At 42.1% G+C, this 22,069-nt stretch overlaps 1 protein-coding gene across 1 annotated transcript in view; it reads left to right on the forward strand.

Annotated features, from left to right (window-relative positions):
- The window catches only part of ADGRA3 (adhesion G protein-coupled receptor A3), a 122,247-nt gene extending 100,619 nt beyond the window's left edge, over nt 1–21,628 (forward strand). The window contains exons 15-19 of the mRNA XM_088020870.1: nt 7,514–7,638; nt 8,724–8,847; nt 17,551–17,696; nt 20,147–20,242; nt 20,386–21,628. Coding sequence (XP_087876996.1) covers nt 7,514–7,638; nt 8,724–8,847; nt 17,551–17,696; nt 20,147–20,242; nt 20,386–21,628 — 1,734 coding nt within the window. The remainder of the gene's footprint in view (nt 1–7,513; nt 7,639–8,723; nt 8,848–17,550; nt 17,697–20,146; nt 20,243–20,385) is intronic.
- The last annotated feature ends 441 nt before the right edge of the window (nt 21,629–22,069 follow it).

Consider the following 22,069-nt stretch of genomic DNA (forward strand, 5'->3'; position numbering starts at 1 on the left):
GATTGAGCCCCATGTCAGGCTCCGGGCTCAGCGGAGAGTCTGTTTGGGATTCTCTCACCGCCCCCTCCGCCCCCCGCTTGTGTTCACTCACACGCGCTCGCTCTCTCTCATACATAAATCTTAAAAAAAAAACAAACAAACCCAGAAAGTGTATTTACCACTAGAAATGATTTTGAAGCAAGCCTGAAGTAGAATAGATTTTCCTGAACTCCTTTTTTGGTTTTTCTCTTTGCACCTCAACTAAGTATATACCGTACCCAGCCTCTGGTCAGACAGGCAGAGCAGGGAATAAATAGATTGTTTAGAGGGGCATGAGGATTGTCTTTCAGTGACCTCTGTCAGCACGTCTGTTCTTTAGCTCAGCTGACTGTGGGTGGAGACTGCAGGACGCCGACTCAGTCATACTTGTTTAAGTTATTTATCCCTTTCTTGTTTATAGTTCTTGTTGGTAAGTTTAGACTTCTCCCAGATAGAAGGTGTTTGATATGTGTAAGTTTGAGTCTGGTTTCTCTAAGTTCACATTTTATTATTTTGTAGTAACCTTTCACATTCAAGCATGAAGCCATAAAGTATGAGACATTTTCTTTCAAAGTGTTTTATTGTTCAGGTTTTGATGATAAAATAACCTGAAATTAGAAAGTACTGGAGGAGAAATAATAGAGATACAGCATTGTATCTTACATAATAAGTAGAGAAAGTTGGGCAAAATAAATGAAGCAAAACACACACAAAAGGCATTTTATAGGCTTCACTGTTAATGACATGATACTGTACATGTGAAACTTTTTATTTAATACTTAAAAGCATCTATTTTTGAACTTCCTAGCTCTTCTTCTAAACTATTTAAATTGGCATAATCCTTTTCTAGAAAGAATAAGCTATTTTATCTTTCATGCTTTTAATCTTTTAAAAAATGTAATACACAATTCTTTAAAGCTAAAATACAGTACCGAGATATTTCTCTATTTTCAAAGAATAGCCTTTCTTTTGCTCTTTTAAAATGTAACTGTGCCACCTAGAGGCAGCAAAGTGAAATGTGTCTGAAATTGTCAAAAATTGTTAACAAAAATTATGGGATTTTTAGAATTGCTAATTAAACATGAAGGCACAGCTGATGGAATTATGCCTACTTTTGAATGAACCTATGTCTGAGATAAAACAGGTGTCTTCTAAATTTTGGAAATCAGCATCTTTTTTCCTTATCTGACACTATTTTGAATAATCGATAAAATCCTATTTTTCTTGAAAACTGTCTTAATAGATGGCTTTCTATAGCAAATCTAAATTCCTATTTTGGCAGATAAAAACTTTTCCCTGATCGTGCTTAAAAAAATGAGACAGAAAGAATATATTTGTTTGCAAATCAGAATAGATACCATGGTTTTGTTCAGTAGATGTCCTGCTGTAACCAGTTATGTATATCCTAGGTCACAGTGGGAGCCAGAGGAACAAACTTAAGCAGAAATTGGGTCTGCTTGAAATAAATGATCAGAAATAGTAGGAATTGGGGCAGAAAGATTCCTGGAAGTTGGGGTTAGTAGGAGACAAAAGAAACCTGAATAGTAAGGAGGTAACGTGTGGGGTCAGACTATTTGGGTAGTACCATCGGTGATAGTAGTAAAGATAAAATAGCCCCTGTACTGTGATTCCCTTTTGTTACTGTGTTCACACAGAAATACAGGAAACTAGAGAGCTCTCATTTGTTTCTACATCCCTCTAGTGTAGCTTTGAAATTTTGTTTGTATAAAACTTGCTGAATGAAAGCAAACTTCAGCTTCACCTATGCTATAATTAAACATGCATGCTAGCAACATTTTTTTTTAAATACAACTCTTAAGTAGTTACTACATTCACAGGGATCAAATGTCTTAGTTATTTCAACGCATTAATGTATAGGGAAAACTTGACCTCCACCCCTCTCTTCCATTATGGTCACTATCTGTACAAAGTCGGTAACTTGTCACTAATAGAAGTTCCTTGCCTGTTGTTGAAGGGATTTTCATGTATCTTGAAACAGAATGAATATCTAGTCCTATTTTCTTCCATTTTTGCATGAAGGCTGCATGCTCTAAACATTGTTTCAAACCATGCTTTTTTCCCCCCATGAAACAGTGTATCTTCGGACGGTGATGGTGTCCTTGGAATAATATAATTTATGGTACTTTCGGATGATATGATGCTGGTGGCTAATTTTCATTAAGTGCTTATGTTCTAGGCATTCTCCTGAAATCCTTACATGCATTAACTTATTTGGTCATTGTAGCTACCTCATGAGGTCTAGTGCTATTCTCATTAACCCCAGTTTACAGGTGGAGAAACTGAGGCATAGTGAGGTTAAGCACCATGCCCAACTTTGCAAAGTTAGTGTTGGAATCGGGATTTGAATTCAGACTCCAGAAATCAATGTCTTAATCACTCCACTAAATCTCCTTTCCGAAATCTTCCTATATCTTCCTCATTCTTTTTTTTTTTTTTTTTTTTTTAAGATTTACTTATTCTAGAGGAAGCAAGAAAGAGAGTGCAAGAGCAAGCTGGGGGAGGGTCAGAGGGTGAGAATCCCCAAGCAGACTCTCCGCTGAGCACAGAGCTGGATTCCGGGCTCTATCCCATAACCCATGAGATCAGGACCCGAGCCGGAACCAAGAGTCTGACTCCCAACCGACTGAGCCACCCAGGCTCCCCGGCTTCATTCTTTTTCACCATTGAACATTATTTTATGTTCCTACCATGACTTATTTAGGTCTTCCTCTGTTTCCAGTAATTGCCTTGTACAGTATTATTTCACATATTTATAGAAAATCTGCAGGATAAGTTTTCTGAAGTGGTCTCAAAGGGGGACCAATTTTATTCAGTGGAGGTATTGAGCAAAATGCATAGATAGATCCTAAGATAGATCTTAGGTGTATGGTTAATGATTTTTTTATGTGAATACGCACCTTTGACTACCATCAAGATCAAGATTTTGGCTTGATTACTTGTTAGCTCTCCTGTGCTTCTTTCTGGTTAATCCCCGCACCGTCTCATGAGATATCCCCTGTCCCATGTCTGTCACCATAGATCAATTTTGCCTGTTCTTAAACTTCATAAAATTGGAATTTTACAGTATATACTCTTTTGTGTCTGGTTTCTTTCCCATCACTACATCTGTGAGATATATCTTTGTTTTTGCATGTAACAGCAGTGTATTCTTTTTCATTGCTACACAGTTCATTGTAGGAAAATACCAGAACTTGGGTGTTGCACATTTGATGGGCATTTGAGCTGTTGCTAGGTTTTGGCTCTCAAGAGAAAGCTGCTGTGAGTATTCATGTACATGATTTTTGATGGAGATGGGCACTCTGGAGTGGAATTACTGGTTGGTAGGCTATCCGTATATTTAGCTTTGGTCGCTTGTGCCATACAGTTGACCAACATGGTGGTTTTGGTTTATAGTCTCAACAATAATGAGAGTTTTAGGTTTTCCACATCCTTGCCAATGCTGGGTAGCGTGAGTCTTTCATTTTAGTCTTTGGTGGTGGTATTATGATATGTTGTTGTGGTTTTAATTTGTTGTTGTCTGTTGACTAATGATGCTGAGCACCTCTCCATTTTCTTATTGTCAGTTTGGGTATCCCCTTTTGTGAGGTTCTTGCTCAGATCTTGCCTGTTTTCATTATCTTTGACTTTTAATTTTTTTTCTTTCAGTTTTATTGAGATATAATTGACATGCAACACTGCATAAGTGTAAAAGGTATACAGCATAATGACTTCCACATATTATGAAATGATCACCACAATAAGTTTAGTTAACATCTGTTATCTCATATAGATACCAAAAAAGAAAGAAAAGTTGTAGGCTCTACACTCTCAGCAACTTTCAAATATACCATACAGTAGTATTATCTTATAACTGGGAGTTTGTATTTTGATTACCTTCATCCAGTCCCCCCCCCCCGCTTTCCCCTGCCTCTAGTAACCACAAAAGTGATCTTTCTCTATGAGGGTTTTTTGTTGGTTTGCTCGTTTTGTTTTGTTTGTTTTTAAGATTCCACATTACATCTTGCCTATTTTTACTTTGGTTATCTGTTGTCTTCTTACTGACTTACAGGAATTCTAGATATGAATGGTGAATGGGAGCTCTTTGTTGGATTTATGTGTTGCGAGTATCTCTCCCAGTTCATGCCGGTCTTAATGAGTTAGGGCTGCTGTAACAGAGGACCAGAGGCTGGGGTGGTTTATAAAGAACAGGAATTTATTTCTCACAGTTCTGGAAGCCTGAAGCCCAAGAGCAAGGTCCTAGCAGATTCGATGTCTGGTGAGGGCCCACTTGCTGGCTCATAGATGGCGTTTTTTTCCTGTGTCCTCATATGGTGGAAAGGGCAAGGGAGCTCTCCGGGGTCCCTTTTATCTAGGTGCTAATCCATTCATGAGGCCACTGTGTCCTGATCACCTCCCAATAGACCCCACCTCTTTTTTTTTTTTTTAAAGATTTTATTCCTTTATTTGAGAGAGAGAGAATGAGAGAGAAAGCACATGAGAGGGGGGAGGGTCAGAGGGAGAAGCAGACTCCCCGCTGAGCAGGGAGCCCGATGCGGGACTCGATCCAGGGACTCCAGGATCATGACCTGAGCCGAAGGCAGTCGCTTAACCAACTGAGCCACCCAGGCGCCCTAGACCCCACCTCTTAATACCATCATATTGGGGATTCGTGTTTCAACATATGGATTTTGGAGGGACACAAACATTCAGTCTATAAAAGTGCCATTTTCCTTTTTCTCTTAATGTTGTCTTTTTATGAACAGAGTTGCTTAATTTTCCTAAGGTCTTGCTTTTTATAGTTAGTGCTTTTTATATCCTCTTTAAAAAAATCAATAGTGTCTGACTCTTGGTTTCAGCGCAGGTCATGATCTCTGAGTCATTAGGTCAAGCCCTGCATCTGGCCCTGTGCTCAGCATGGATTCTGCTTGGGATTGTTTCTCTGTCTTCCCCCATTCCTCTACCCCGTTCCCACACACACACACACACACACACACACACACACACACACTTTCTCTTGCTCTCTCTCTCTCAAATAAATAAATCTTTTAAAAAAAGAGATAGGTTTTCTTAGCTTAATTTGTTTTCTTTATATCTGAGGTCTGTAAACCATGGTGAGCATTTGACCCACAGGCCCAGTCCCATCAGCTGCTTTAAGTGATTAATAAGCACCTGCATAGTAACCTCAATTTCCCTCTTGGCCCTCAAAGCCTAAAGCACTTACTGTTTGGCACTTTACCCCTTTCCCTGGGTCAGTCTCTCCGCTGGGGTTCTCTTCCATTTGGGTAGGTCAGTTTGTGGTGACAATCCAAAATGCCCCAGAAGAAGCATGCCCTGTGGGACCAGTGACAGGAGCACCTGTGCCTTCTTCCAGTTGTAACTTGGATAAGGGTCTTTGCCCTTTATTTCAACCTCCAGTTTCTTTCTTATACTCTATTCTTTTCACTTGATTTTTGAAAAACACTAACTGCTTTTAAATGTAAATATTATATACAATATATTTTGAGAACTGAGTTGGCACTTTGATGGTTCATTAGATATGTGGCCACCTGTGTTTGTTAGCTCTCCGATGAGGCCTGTGGAAGGCACATTGGTGTGCCCTCCCTATGGCCCCTACCCAGACCCTGCCAGGTGATTGGTGGTGTCTTCACTTTATAGGGAGGTAACGGCTCCAGACTCAGGTAGCCAGCAAGTGAGTCGTGACGTGTTACTGAACATTTCCTAGAGGAATGTCAAATACGTGGTGCATGGGAGGAGTCTAGAGGCCAAATCCTAGATATTGAATTATCTTATCTGAATAATACCAGTTATTAATTCTGCACTGGAATAGTAGTTCTTTGTAGAAATTGAGAGGAACTGCTTTTACTAGCATCTAACTGGTTCTCATTGCCCCAGTTTTTTTTTTAGTTTTCCCATGGATATTCTGGACTTCTGGCAAAATGTGAGTGCGTGCAGGTCCTGGGACCATAGACTAATCGTGTGGGCATCTCATAGGGGCAGATGGTGCAGACTTCATGGTGATAGGCTTTTTCTCTTATATTTTCCCTTTTCTGGTACTCAGTTTACAGCCTGTCAGCTCTCGAGGGCTGGGACTACGTTCTGAGTTTCACTGGGTATCCAGTGCTTGGCATAGTGCCTGGCCATGGTGGGTACCCAGTTAACATTTGTCAAATATATAGATGAATTGCAGGTTTGAGACTCACCACGACGTAGTGGAGATCTTAGACTAGAATTCAATTTCCCATGTTGTAGCTCCAGTTTCCTATTAACTGTGATTTTTGTCAGGCTCCGTGGGCCTCTCTTCATCATTTGTTACAGTGAGGGGCTTGTTAAGGTGTTCTGATATGATCTTTTTAGATCTACAATTTGTATATTGTTGACTTCTGATTCTTCAGGAAAATCTGCCCCCTTTTCCATCTAGCTTTTATAGATGTGTCAGGCACCTCCGGATTAAAGATGCATTTACTGTGGACGACTTCCTCCATCCAGCTGTCCTTTTGTAGCTTCCAGAGTCAGTTTAGAAGGATAATTTTGGGAGAGGATCTGGAGACTCTACAACCCCTGTTTTCTGGCGTGGCGACTGTGGCTGGGGCAGAGGCACCTGCCCAGCCTGCTTTGGTCCTTTATAAGGAAGGAAGCCTTATGGTGTCAACTGTTTTCATTTTAGTCGGGCACTGTCTGCATTGTGTTCGGGAGGACATACTTGGCAGCAACGTTCCCTTGGACCAAATCATCATGACACTTAATCGCTTTGTGCCTCACTTGCTCAACCTCTACAGCAGGGCTGGTAATGTACCTATAACTCGTAGAGTTACTCGGTGTAAAGTGCTGGCACGGTGCCTGGATTATGATGAATGCTTTAGAAGTGATTTGCTCTTATTTACAGTATAGATTTTGAGCTCTTCACTCCCAAAACCGTGTTGCCTTTACCATCTTCAGACATTGTTGCAATCTGATTGTGGGTGTCTCTCCCCTGTGACGGGCAGCTCTTCAAGGGCAGGAACCACGTCTTACCATTGTGTCCCCAGTGCTTCACCCAGTGGTCAGTCCGCTTGTATTTGTTGAACTCGGAGTTGAACTTGACCGCAGATGGTTAGCGAGGCCCGTTTAGGCTTGGTTGTCTAAGAGGTACTACTCTGCCTTATCACAAGTCTGTTGCTGTCTCTCCATGACCCTTGTAGCGAAGTCAGTATTCAGATTTATCTACATCTCAGATGTAGAGCAAGGGTGTGTGCATGTCTAAATATGTACATGTGCATGTATGCATGTACACACACACACACACACACACACACACACACCCCATACGTACATACACCATAAGTAGCTTACACAGTGGAAGTTAGGAAGGCAGAGTAAGGTGTGAAGAAGATAGCATGAAACATTGGTCCTTGAATAAAACAAAGAGATATGAGGGTCAGCGTATGTTCATCCCTGGAGAAAATCTCTGCACGTCCAGAAACGTGCACCTGGAACAGGGCTTTCCTTTTTCCCTCAGGACTTGACAGGATCTGAACTCTATGCCCAGGCCGCCGGTCTGCTGCACCCCGTGGTTTATACTACCGCCGTCATTCTCCTCTTAAGCCTCTTGGCGGTCCTCATCAGTTATCTATACCATCACAGGTAAGAAAAGCAGCTTGGCAAATGGGGGATTTCGAGTGGAGGGAGTTTATTTCACATCAAATTAGGATAAAACTGAGTTCAACACCATGCTTTCCTTCTGAAGGAAGAGCCGTTACTTTAGAATACATACAAGCTTCCTTCAGTTCATGCAGTTCGACACATGAGGAATTAGTCCAGGAGATGGTCAGTTCACCTTTTGTAGCATTCACTCTGTTTGTTTCTGGGAAAGAATATGGGAGGTATGTGTTGGAGGCTGGGAGGTGGGACGGGGGCAGCAGGCAGGTGAGGTGAGCTGGAGGCTTGTTACCTGTGGCGGTGTCTTCCAGAAGCCGACGGTGGTGTTTACTTCTAATTTATGCCTTTGTGCATGTTGTGATCTTCTTTATTTTATAGATGGCCCTTGTAAGGCAGTTTGTGGCATTTAAACATGGATATGGTTTCTGTTAATTGGAGGCAAAGCTACAGAAACTTATTTTATGGTAGGAAATAACGAACTGGAAGGATTTGCTAAGCAGAAATTCACTCTACAAGAGGTTTTGCTAGAATGTATTTTCCTATTTAAGCTGGACTTACATGGCATTTCTTGACATTTAGTGAAGAAACAAAAGGAGATTTTGATATTAAAAGAAAGAAAGAAAGACTTCAACATTTTGTTATGAAAGGCCAGGAGGAAATGTACTGGGCATTTAGACCGTGTTATCCTAGTAGGTCAAGAAAAGCAGAAATCTCCTGGAAGCAAACAAATAATCCAGCTGTCATAAGACGTGGTAACTAACAGAAGCCCAGATATTTCTTATTATGGAGAATTTGTTTAGCCTTTAGTGGGTGCAATAGTTCCATAAATGACTTGTCTTTTTTAGTGCGTGAAGTGAAATGTTAAGAAACTGTATTGAGTTAAATGAGGTCTCAAATCCTGTGTTTGTGTGTGTGTGTCTGATAGTACATGTATTTTAAGTAAGATGTTTAAGCATAAAACATTTACGTTTGGCCTTTTATACAGTTGGAATTGCAAACTTGCAGATGAATATCATAGCCTCCTGCCTTACATGAACTAGCCTGAATATTCATATTTTTCCTTTTAACAGTTTGATTAGAATCAGTCTCAAGGGCTGGCATATGCTTGTGAACTTGTGCTTTCATGTTTTCCTGACCTGTGTGGTCTTCGTGGGAGGAATAACCCAAACCAGAAATGGCAGTGTCTGCCAAGCGGTAAGTCAGAGTGAAAACCTGAAATGGGAAAAAATAATGACATTAGAAAGTAATTTCATGTTTTATTAACTGTAGAAGGAAGCATGTTTTTTAAAGTTGTTTTTCTTTACAGTTAAACTTGAGCGTCTGTCACTCACATGTTTTTAACTGGTGTACTCCCAAGTTTTGAACTGTTATTTCACAATTGGACATGTGACTTAGGGAACTTCTCTCTTTATCCTTGGGAATTCATTGCTACTTGTTATGTCTTTTATAATGCCGAACATTTAATTTAAAAAGTTTGTAAAACCCTGACTTGGGCTAAGAAAAAAGTGATATTTTCTGACAATAGGGTTTTATTTGTTTACTTATTTATTTAAAGATTTTATTTATTTATTTGAGAGAGAATGAGCGAGAGAGAGAATGAGCAGTGGGAGGGGCAGAGGCAGAGGGAGAAGCAGGCTCCCTGCTGAGCAGGGAGCCCGATGCAGGACTCGATCCCAGGACCCTGGGATCATGACCTGAGCCGAAGGCAGATGTTTAACTGACTGAGTCACCCAGGTGCCCCAGTAGTAGGGTTTTAAAAATTATTTCATCTATTTATGGAAATAATAGGAATTTGAAAAAGATTTAACTGTAAGATACAGAAATCAGAAGCTTCTCATGTGTGGTAAATAAGAAAAATTAAAAATACTCAACTTTTAATTCCAAATAAATTACCATACATGTCGCCTTAGTGAACAGTATTAGTATTCTTCTGGGATATATGTAGAAAAATCAAAACTATTCAACATATGAATAGACATCAAAAATTGTACATATTTCCTATATTTGCATACTGTTTTCCATATACAGGATAGGAAGTGGTGCCATGTAGTGATTGAGTTCAAACTGCCTGGATTTGGGTCTCAGGTCTACTTTGCTGTTTTTATTGGCAATTTATTTAACTTTTGTTTTAATTGCCAGTAAAACATGACAAAAGACTTACCCTCTTCACAAACTTTTAAGTGTACAGTTTAATATTAAGTACAAGTACAGTGTTGCACAGCAGATTTCTAGAACTGTTTCATCTTGCATGACTGAAACGCGGTACCTGTTAAACAGCAGCTTTCCATTTCCCTGTCCTCCCAGCTCTGGGCAACCACTGTGTTACTTTTCTGTAGCTTGACTGCTTAGATACCTCGTCTAAGTGGAATCATGCAGCGTTCATCGTTCTGCAACTGGTTCATTTCACTTAGCATAATGTCCTCAGGGTTCATCTGTGTTGTAGCATGGGACAGGATTTCCTTCCTTTTTTATGGCTGAGTAATATTCCATTGTACAGATACATCATCTTTTCTTTATCCGTTTATCTGCTGATGGACATTTAGGTTGCTTCTATCTCTTGACTGTGGTGAATAATGCTACAGTGAACGTGGGGGTGCAGATGTCTCTTTGAGATCCTGTGATTTCAATGTTTAACTTTTCTGTGTCTCAGCTTTCTCACCCATAAGTTGGGACTAATTTTTGAGTTGTTGTCAGATGATGTGATTATTTATATATATATATATATATATAAAAAACCCTACTGTAATTTACAGATAAATGATTTGAGGTAATGGGAAGGTTTAGCCAAGAGTGAATCTAAGTTTAACAAAAGAAGTTGGATGCAGAAATGCAACTATGAGGAAACATAATTAATGTGAAGATGCCATGTATCAGAATATCAGGTACCAAGAGTGAAAAAAAGATGTTCACGATTTACAGGCAAAATTGTAATAGATATTTAAGAAGACCTAAATAAATGGAAAGATATACTAGGCCCAAGGACAGGAAGTGTTACTATTAGAAAGATGGCAGTTCCTCTGAAATTAATATATACATAAGAGAGTTTTTCACAAAACACAATAAAATGGTCTTTAAATTTACATTAAAAGCAAAGGACCAAAGATAAAGATAGCCAGGACACTTCTGCAAAGGAAGAGTAGAGCAAGGTGACTGTCCTTCTAAGCATCAGAACTTAGGAGGCTCTCATCATTAACACTGCGGCATTTGGGGTAGGGAGAGAGACATGGACCAGCACAGTAGAACAGAGACTCAGAAGCAGACCCATGTGCAACTCTGGTGTGAGACCAACGTTTGCATGCTCTTCAGTTGCAGGGAAGAGAGACCTCTGTGCAGCATAAAGGAGCTGGAGAAAATCCACGTGGAAAAACATTACAGTGGATCTGTGGTCATGCCTTATAAAAAATGTCAACTTCGGGTGGATTAAAAAACTACCATGGCCAAACCAAAATGTTAAAATTCACATTAGAAAATATCACAGTCCTTGGGATAGGGATTTCTTAAATACGACACTAAAAGGCATTGACTAGAAGAGATAATTTTAACCAAATTAAAAATAAGAGCTTTTGTTAATTAAGGTTCCTTAATGAAAGTGGAAAGACAAGCTAACAAATTGGAAGATGCTCTTCTTAATACATACTGCTGAAAAGGCACTGGAATAAAAAACACATTAAGAACTATAATCAACGAAAATGCCACAAACAACCCAGTAGAAAAAGTGGCGAGAGTGGACAGGCTTTTCAGAGAAGAGGACACGCAGAGTCCGTATCCGTGGGAAGAGGTGCTCGGCATGATCGGTGGTCATGGAGATGCAAATTAAGACAATGAGGTAGCATTTATGCCTCTTCTGTCAGCAAAAAATCAAGCCTGACAATGCCAAGTCATGAAGAACATGTTGGGTCTGCATGTTTTCTGCGTCGTGGGTGGGAATGCTAAGCAGATGATTCTGGGAGGCTTTGCGGTCTGAGGTTAACCATGCATAGACCCTGAGACCCAGCAGCCCCGCTCCTGACTCAGAGAGTACGCTCGCCCCTATGTAACAGACGTGTGTCTAGGAGTATACACGTGCGTATGAATATTCATAGCAGCACTGTGCCCAATAGAGAAAACCTGGAAGCAACCCAAATGCCCATTGGTAACAGAGTGAGTGAATAAACTGTGATATTATGCAGCAGTCAAAACTAATGAATTACAACAATGTGTAACAATATGAGTAAGTCTTAGGAATATATGTAAAAAAATTAAGTCCCATAAATTACATCCACCCTGCTGTCTTTTTTTTATAAAGCAGGAAGTAATGAAAATGAAACTGCTCACTTTTAATGAAAATATGTGGATCCAATAAAACTGTAGAAGGAAGGCAAAGGATGATAAACAAGATAGAGAGTAATGATGACCTTGGGGGAAGGGAATTACACTGTTTGATACAGGTTTTGGTCAAGGTCTTGCCTTTTGTCTTGCTGATAAGTTCTTAGCCACTTACGAATAATAACTAATTAAATAAAAGCAGGACGTGCTTGGTCCAGTCACTAGAATGTGTCATGAACCTAAGGTTGACAACTAATCCAATATTGTATAGCTGACATCCAGTTTAAAATGTGAGTGTGTGTAAGAATCATGGAGAGGATTAAGGTGCTGGAGAGTTTATTACTGCTAGTGTCACTATGGAAAAAATTACCTCTCTGCTGTGCAGAGTGTTTCTGTTGTAGGCCATTAGTATACACTGGGAATCCAACTTGATTGGACCGTACGAGAGGTCAGTAATGGGTCTTGGGTCAGCTGAATCCATGCACAGAAGATGATCTGTTTTCTCAGCGTCCCCCCCACCCCTTCTGATTCCTATTCATCTTGTTTGTAGGTCTCAGTTTACTGTTTGAGAGATACCGTCCCTCCCCTTCCCTCATTATCCCATGGTGCTTATTAAATTTCCATGATGCCTACAACCCTTCACAGTTGACTGCTGTTTACCTGTTCTCTGTCTCTGGACCTGACGCTCTGCAAGGAATCCCAATGATCTGATTCACCTGTGTTTATCCAAGGATCAGCACAGGACCTGACCCAGAGTAGGTGATACTAGATGCTTAGCAAATATTTATTGGGCGAATGAACAAAAAAGGCCTCGGTTTACAAATGGTAGAAGTCATTTGACCCTGGAACCATTTTGAGCAGAGGTTGTGAGGAGAGTGCTCAGCACATGGTGGTGGCAAAGGTAGTCTCGGTTTGTCTAAAAGTATTCATTGTTTTCACGAAGCAGACACCTTGATTTCACTGAGGCAATGAATAGAAAGAGGCCATTGTGAAGATGACTGCCTTTCATTGTCCTGAATGATATTTTATACCTTTTCTAGAAAGAAAAGGAGAGGAATTTGCAGGGAGTGTTCAGGGCCTCTACATTGAATGTCCGTGGCTTAAAGATATTTTGTTTTTTTTTTTTAAAGGGAAAGGCAGGTCCTTAGATGTTTTTACATGTCATTTTCTTCTGTTTTTCCATGGTTCTTCCTTCTGTGAAAAACAACACTCTTGCCGTTTCTGACTCAGGCATGACTGGCTTCTCTTTGCTGTTGTGGTAGTTCAGTGAGGAGCCAACCGAGCGGGGGGTTGGGGAAGGCAAGCAGCACTGGCCTGGGCTTCCAGACACTAGTAGGTAGGTTCTAATTCTGTGTCTGCCGGGATGACTAGTATGGTGTAGGAAAGATGGAAAGGTTCGAAGCCGACGGCCAAGAAAGAATTCTTCTGCAAGAAGGTGGTTTTATGAAAGCAGAGGGACAAGACCCGTGGGCAGAAGGAGCTGCACCCGGGTCATGACAAGTGGCCCGTTATACACTTCCAAGTTGGGAGGGGGTTAGGGAGAGTGAAAGTCTCTAAGGAATTTTGGAAGCAAGGTTTCCAGGACCTTGAGGGGGCTAGCTATTGTTGGGAAGAAGTCATTTACTGCCTTCTAATAAAACTGTAGTCATGAGACCCTTCAGATGTGTATCAGTGGGCCATATGCTTGGGGGATGATTGCCAACAGGTATCTTGAGGGGTAGAGATAAAGGAAGTTTCTAAAGGAATTTTTATGTGTTAAAGGAGACTTACAGGATCCTGGGAGTTGGGCTAAGCTTGGCTTTTGCCCTTAGCAAAGTAGTAACATCGAGGCAGCTGAGCCCCTAGAGGAATGTCACTCAAGGATTTGGCGATGGGCTGTAGGTAGTAGGAAATTTAATAATTTTTCTTCTGCCTTTGTTTCCCACATCTGTATGATTAGTCATTTAGCCTAGTAGGGGCTTAACATTTCTTCTATAAAATAATGGGTTGGCTAGTTAACTTACGTGATCATTAAGGTTCTTCCAGCCGAGCCCTAAGTGCACCTACTAGAATCCTAATGTGTGCATACCTTATATGCAGTTTCATATGTGCACATAATTGGTGCAGTTTTATGTTTCTTATTTCCCTTTCAGAGCTCGTATACTTGATGGACGGTGCGAACGGGTTCTACGATGCTTTCCTCCCCACAGTGATGGGTTGAGGTTGTTGGAGGTGCCATGAGGCACCAGCCAGGTCCTTCCCACTCTGAGTCATGAGTCAGTTCTGGTGGTACCGTGGGTGCGTTCTGCAGGCTTGGGCTCTCTTTTGCAGAAGGAGCTGAAGAAGAGCTGAGTAGCCGAGTGACAGAGTAGCGAGGGCTGTTCACTCCAGGTGGGAAGGGTCCTGGGTTCTGGGTCATGATGTGCTGCCAAATAATTGTGTGATAATTAATTTTCTGGTCCTTGGTTTCCTCAGCTGTGTGGTGAAAAGATACAGCCGAATCTTACTTAAGTCACCTTGTTGCTCTACCACTCCATGATTTAATTTATTAAATACAGCGCCAGCTAACCTTCTCTGGTGTCCTTTTGTGTCTCTTCTCAAGAGTTCTTCTGCCGTGGCACGTGAAATGCCTTGGGGAAATTTAATCAGTGAATTTGAAGACCTTTTCCTTGCCAACTACTGCAAATGTGTTATCCTAACTTTCATATTAACCCCAGGAGGTACTTGTTATTCCTATATTTTATCAGTACAGAAGTTGAGTCTTATGGAATTGAACAACTTGTCCCAAATCCCTAGGGCTCTTGGGTGGCGGAGGGGTGATTCAGATGCCAGTCTTGCTGACTCAGCTGTGGTCCCCCGCGAGCCGCTCCCCGCCCCCGCACTGGGGTCACTGTGCTTCACTATTTAGTGAGGACCAGCACAGCCTAAGAGGAGGGGCATGGGTTTTGGAAACCAGCAGACATGGGTTTGAGTTGCAGCCCTGCCACTGACCAGGTGACCTCTAGTGATGATTGGACGCCTTTCAGATGCAGTCTCATTGTCTGTAGCTCGAGGTTAATACCCTCCACCAAACGGTGATGTTAGGAGGATAAAATGGAAGCACTTACAGATTGTCTTCGTACATTTTGGGGCACACAGTGGGTATTCAATAGTGGAAGCTGTTGCTCTTTTACACGTATTCATTCATGATTATATGAATATAAAGATCATTTTTTTGCACAGTCACTGTACTATCTTAGGGTTATTGGTGGTTACAGATATGATTATTATAATGTCCGGTCTCTAGTTTGTGAGAGCTTATGTATGGTTCAGTAACATATAAAATGCAACTCTTTAGGATAATTATTTTATATCCGTTTTACAGCTTTGGAAATTGATGTCCTGAGGTCAGGTGACTTTCTCAAGTAATTATCTGTTGCATTTAATTAATCGTTTACATGCCCTATGAATTAGATTACTTATTCCCAAACTTTACAAAGTTTCCACATGTATTTCTGATTTATGTGAAAGAAATTTGACAGGTTGCATTTCAAGTGTCTGATGGAGAAAACAGTAGGATGTATCCCATTCCAAAAGAAATACCCTCTCTGCCGGTTCTCTGCTCCCCCTTTATTCTGGTTCTCATGGAATGTCTGGGGATTTGCTTACATGATGGTTACTAGGTGACATCAGACCCCTAAAATTCTACCATTAGTAATAATTTTGTTTGACTGAAGGCTTTAGTATCTTTCAAGTGTGAACACTCTGGAAATTTTGAAATACCATAGGAAACACTTCACAATCTAAAGGCTGAGTTTTCCCTCTTAGGTCTAAAACAAGAAAATGCTCCATCTTGCACCTCCTGTGTTGAAAATATTTTCATTCCTATTTTAAACTTACTTCACCGCTCCGTCTCGTTCTTCTGACCTCATCATCTGAGAAACCTCTGGTGGAGCCTACCGTTTTGAGTCAATACCAGTGATTTGTCGTGAACGTTTCGGTGTCTGTATACCAAATTCATTGACATTATTTTTACTTCTAGTATTGGGTGTGACTCCAGATAGCCTAAGGTTTATTTTATGCTTTTTGTTCTACTTTTCTCTGTAAATTTTGCTTTTATCATACAGACAGTAAAACTAATGGAAACCAAGGAGCCACTTTTCTCCTTATGAAGAAAATAACTGAGTTTTCTAGTTTGGCCAACCTGGACCCACCCTGCCAGCCACTTCCCGAGTTAGAGCAAGATTCACACTGGACAGTGACTGTCCTCATTTTTGTCCTGCAAAATAAGACTTGGGTTTTCATTTGCCACATTTTGGCTGCACGCTGATTCTCATGAAATGAACTCTGGGCAACAATCTAAATGCTGTTATCACTGCCCTAGGTTTGATAATGTCAGTTTGATTTTCTTGAGATCAGAGAGCCATCCTTTTAGAAGGAAAAAATTTGTCTTGAAGATTTTCCTTAATAGGATTTTACCTGTGGTAATTATATAAAAAGAAATGATCAAACAGATAATAAGTAATTAGTCAGTTAAGAAAGCTGAATAGTGTCCTTGATGTTCCAGTGACACATACACTTTTCTTAAAATGGATTTAAACCTTTCTTAGACCCATATATATCTTCATCTAGAATTCTAGCTCCAAACGGAGTTGCTTCACAGGTCACACGGTAAACATGCCCTCCATAACCCCCTGGGGGAAGAAATTTAATTAGTGTGACCATTACCTATACTGCAGGTTTCCGCTATTTATTGAGTACCTGTTATGTTTCAAATACTGTGCCCATACAGTCCCTGTAGAAACGCCAGAGATAGTCATTGATAATCTTCCCACTCTTCCAAAGGGGAAAATTCATTTAGAGAGGTGACTTTATTTACTTAAAACCACACTCCTAATAAGTACTTAATAATAAAAATATAGCTATCATTTGTCTTGATTGCTTATCATGGGCCAGACAACATGCTAAATGCGTTATGTAGACAGTCTTAGTTAGCCCCACAGTACTTTCATCTCTCTCTCTCTGTTTACGAACAAGGAAACCAGTGTTTGAGATGTTATACGCCTTTGCTGAAGTTATCACAGCTGATAAGGGGTGGATCCTGGTTTTAAAACCGGGTAAAAGTTTTGATTCTAGATCTCACCCTCTTACTGGCCAATATATTCTATTGCTGACCTACCGTTACCATATATGAAAGCTCTGAATTAGAACAACTCAGGGCTGTCACACAAGCTTATTCTCTGCCCTTGCCCTCTACCTTCCTCCTTAAAATGGGCCTCAGAAACTGAACTCTACTTTATAACATGGCGTCTGGGAGAAACACACCTTTGGTTTAATGTTGTCTAAGAGTCAATTCCATGGCGTCTGAAGGGTTATCTTGGGTAAACGTTGTGTATGGTCTGTGGGCCTCTCCTGGGTCTGTGAGAGGACATGATCCTCTGTTCCACGGCTGTTAGAACGCCTTGTTTCGTTAGTGGGCAGAGGAATCCATCTTTAGAATATACCTTCATGCTGTTTTTGAGTTCTGTTTTCGAAAGTTACTTACCAGGTATTTTTGGTAAACCTTGGAGGCCCCTGTTCCTGGGGAATTTTTTTTCTCCTTTCAGTTTATATATTCTTCAATCTTCTTTCTAGGTTGGAATAATTCTTCATTATTCCACTCTTGCTACAGTACTATGGGTTGGAGTGACAGCTCGAAATATCTATAAACAAGTCACTAAAAAGGCGAAAAGATGCCAGGATCCCGATGAACTGCCGCCTCCTCCAAGACCGATGCTCAGGTATCTGATATCCTTGTTTACTGCATTATATTAAACGTTCATTAAACAGTTGAGGTGAAGCCGTTTTAAACGTAACAAAACAATGCTGAGTAAATTTTTGGAAAGTCCAGAATGGACTTTGTAAGCTGGGCTTCCTGGGTTTGAGTACTGGCCGGGAGCCGCCCGTGAAGTTCGCTACCCTCTCCCGGCCTCCCTCTCTCATCTGTAACGTGGGAATAAATAAATGCCTTAAGGTGGCACCAGCCGTCTAACAGGCTCTAAGAAAATGTTAGCTGTGGTTATTTTTCCTTGGGGTCATGTCAGAGATTTTAACCTCCGCAATATGTTTCAATTTAATTATTCTCCACAAAAGACAACACAGTTTTGGAGTTACACCCTTCTTCCCAATTATAATAAAAAAATAATGGATTACCAAACTAGAGGAGTAAAAACTGACCAGTGGTGACTTGTGGATTGAACGCTGGCTCTGTAGCCAGCACCAGGCCAGGCACCTAAGCTGTCCTGCCTCTGAAGAGTTTCCAGTCGGCCTGAGGAGACCGTGAAGAACCAGCTGTGGGTGGGGTGAGAACTGTGGTGGAGATAACATTCTTTTGGAAAGTGCAAACAAAGGCGCCATTAATTTGGGGGGAGGGTGGGTGTTGGGAAGTATTGACCATTAGGGATGACCTTCCTGAGTGATTAGGGCAAAGGCCAGAGGTGACACTCCAGATACAGGATTATGTGGGGAGCTGAGGGAACTTTGAGCCTGCACTTTGGCTGGAACCGACGGCATACGGTGGAGATTGCAGGAATTCAGGGTGAAAGCTCTGTGTCAGGCCTCTGGGAGCCATGTGCAAATGTGGGAAGCCACTGAAGACTTTTACCTAAGGGAGTGGCCCTACGAGGTTTATCTTTTTAGAGGGACAGCCTTGCATTAGTAACCTGTCTCAATGGGAGAGCCTGAGAGTAAGGAATTCTGCCAAGAGGTCATTCGCTGGTCCGCATGAGGACTGAAACCAGAACAGTGTCAGAGAGAATAGAGGGGGTGCGTGTTCAAGACACTTGAGGCAGCTTCTCTAGAATGGATGGCCACTTAGATTTAAAATTGTGGGAGGGAGAGAAATTCAAAGATGGTTTCAAATTACTCTAGTTTAGTGAGGGCACCTCAGCACATGGTGCTTCCATCAGCTGAGAATATAGGGAAACGTAGAATGGGCGGGGAGGGTAGTACTTTCTGTGAGTCGTTCACATTGTGGGAAACCGGGGGCTCAGCAGGGAGACGGTGCAAGGCGTTTTGCAGATAACAGGAGATGTTCTCATATGTGGTCGTGAACCACATGCCCCAGGGAGAAGTTAGTTAAAAGCATGGTCCTGGGGCCATGTTGACATTTAGTAGAGGGGTCATAGCCAAGAAAGGGAAGGATTGAAAGAGAACACCTGAGAACATAGAAGATTCAGGAGGTGAGTGGTCCCTGGATGATGAGGGGCAGCAGGAGTGCCCGGCCACAGAGTCGGGAGGCCATTTTACGTGTCTGTCCCTGGCCTTAAAAGAATGGAGAGATGGTGTTTGAAGATTTGGGGGTCCCATCTTCCTTCCTTTTAGGTTCTGAGAAAAAAAAAAAGACCAAGCACAGGCGTTGAGTCCCCAATACAGTCTTCAGCCAGCCAGCTCAGGAACTCAGGTTGTGTCTCTACAAAGTGGCAGATGCAGAGTTAGGATTGTGACTGTGCCCAGGAGGACCCAGCCAGGGCATAGAGTTCCTACCGTCTCTTTTCAGAGAGCTCAAAGAAGCCAAGGAAAGAGGTTTCTCTTTGTAGGGCCTGCCACCACTCTGTCGTCCTCCGTTCTTAGGCACCTTCATTTTTCCTGCTGTCGCCAGTGAGTCCACGGGAAAGGGGTCAGGAAGGGCCTTCCCATTGCATGAAGCTGCTGGGACCAAGCACCTACTTTGCCTGAGTAGTCGACTAGGGATAAGCATACACAGCGGTAGGGTGTCCCAGAACACGGAGGCTTAGCCAGACATTAATGAACAAATAATGTCATTACGTGTTTTGTCTGACGTATGGCACAGGGAGACCTTAAGGTCCATTTGGTAGTGGGCTAACTTCTGGCTCGCCAGCTGAATCGAAAGGAAGCCAGTTAGTGCCTTCTCAAAAAGAACTAAAACCCTACCTGCAGTAGCCTTGCCTGTCCACAGGGTGGCAGAAGCTGACCAGCTCTCCTCTAGTCAGAAACTTGGTAGCCTGCTTTTAAAAAAAAAAAAAGATATCCAAACAAAAATTTAAAAAAAAAAAATTCAGAAAGTTATTGTTAACAAAGCAGCCTCCAGGAGTTAATTTCCAGTTTATTATTGGGATAGGAATAATAATTGGTCACGAAGGAAAGACTTTTGCAGGATGGAGACACTGGGATGTGCGCACCTTGGTAACTTGGAATGATGAGCTGCTATTTGCATTGTTCCTTCTTCCAGGTTTTACCTGATCGGAGGTGGCATACCCATCATAGTTTGTGGCATAACAGCCGCGGCCAACATCAAGAATTACGGCAGTCGGCCAAATGCGCCCTAGTGAGTGTTTTGTGTTCTCTGCATACCTGACCCCGATTGCTCCTCTTTTTAATGATTTCCCAGGCCCTAACTTTATTGCAGTTTCTGGGACAGTTTGTTGATGCATCATAGCATCTGACTCGGTTTCTCATTTTCTTTTCTAGTTGCTGGATGGCCTGGGAGCCCTCCTTGGGAGCCTTCTACGGGCCTGCCAGCTTCATCACTTTCGTAAACTGTGTGTACTTTCTAAGCATATTTATTCAGTTGAAAAGACACCCTGAGCGCAGATACGAGCTGAAGGAGCCCACTGAGGCACAGCAGCGGTTGACGGCCGGTGGAAATGGCGAAGTGCATCATCAGGACTCACTGTCTCTGTCTCTGATCTCGACGTCAGCATTGGAAAATGAACACACTTTCCATTCTCAACTTTTGGGGGCCAGTCTTACCTTGCTTTTATATGTCGCCTTGTGGATGTTTGGGGCCTTGGCTGTTTCCTTGTATTACCCCCTGGACTTGGTGTTTAGCTTCTTTTTTGGAGCTACGTGTTTAAGCCTCAGTGCCTTCATCGTGGTTCACCACTGCGTTAACAGGGAGGACGTTAGACTTGCTTGGCTCATGACTTGCTGCCCCGGCCGGAGCTCGTACTCTGTGCAGGTTGACGTGCAGCCCCCCAACTCCAGTGGCACAAACGGAGAGGCCCCGAAGTGCACCAGCAGCAGCGCCGAATCCTCGTGCACCAACAAGAGTACATCGAGCTTCAAGAATTCCTCCCAGGGCTGCAAATTAACAAACTTGCAGGCTGCTGCCGCTCAGTGCCACACCAACCCTCTGCCCTTAAACTCCACACCTCAGCTCGATAATAGTCTGACAGAACATTCGATGGACAATGACATCAAGATGCACGTGGCGCCTTTAGAAGTTCAGTTTCGCCCAAACATGCACCCGGGCCGCCATCATAAAAACAGAAGTAAAGGACACCGGGCAAGCCGGCTCGCCGTCCTCAGAGAATATGCCTATGACGTCCCAACAAGCGTGGAGGGCAGTGTGCAGAACGGCTTCCCTAAAAGCCGGCCGGGCGGTAATGAAGGACACGCGAGAAGCAGAAGAGCGTATTTAGCCTACAGAGAGAGACAGTACAACCCACCCCAACAGGAGAGCAGCGATGGCTGTAGCACACTCCCCCAGAGCCCCAGAAATTTCGAAAAGCCCGTTTCAAGTAGTAGTAAGAAAGATGCCTTAAGGAAGCCAATTGTAGTTGAACTTGAAAGCCAGCAGAAGTCTTACGGACTCAACTTGGCTGTCCAGAATGGACCAATCAAGAGCAACGGGCAGGACGGCCCCTTGCTGGGTACGGAGAGCACTGGCAACGTTAGGACCGGGTTGTGGAAACATGAAACTGCCGTGTAGCCGGCGGCGGGGGTGGCAGGGGCGGGGTGGGGGGGGCGTGGGCAGTGGCTTCCAAGGCAGAAATCCATGCAAACTGTGAGCTTCACATTCCTTTAAGCTACGAACATGTGCTGTTTACGGCCACCTTAGGGATTCGGCACCGTTTTGAATAAACTTCTACGTTTGGGATTTTATGGATTTTATATCCCCCGATTGTTGCTTTTTTTATGAATTAAAAAAAAAAAAAACCTCCAAAGCATTGTTTTAGTTGTAAAACACCAGCAGAACTTGGAGAATCTGAAATGTAATTTTTTGGAACCTGTTATATCTACTTAACATTTCAGGCCTGTATTTAATACAATAAATAGGTGTTTGTCATTGTGTCAGTCTTATGTTTTTGTATTTTATAAGAGAAGCATGTAGTTCTGTTTTAATTGTGTTTATACATGGGGATATCTTAAT

Source organism: Eumetopias jubatus, unplaced genomic scaffold (assembly GCF_037043125.1).
Source record: "Eumetopias jubatus isolate StellerSeaLion01/CBP00866 unplaced genomic scaffold, mEumJub1_p1.0 scaffold_2, whole genome shotgun sequence".
Taxonomy (NCBI): Eukaryota; Metazoa; Chordata; class Mammalia; order Carnivora; family Otariidae; genus Eumetopias; species Eumetopias jubatus.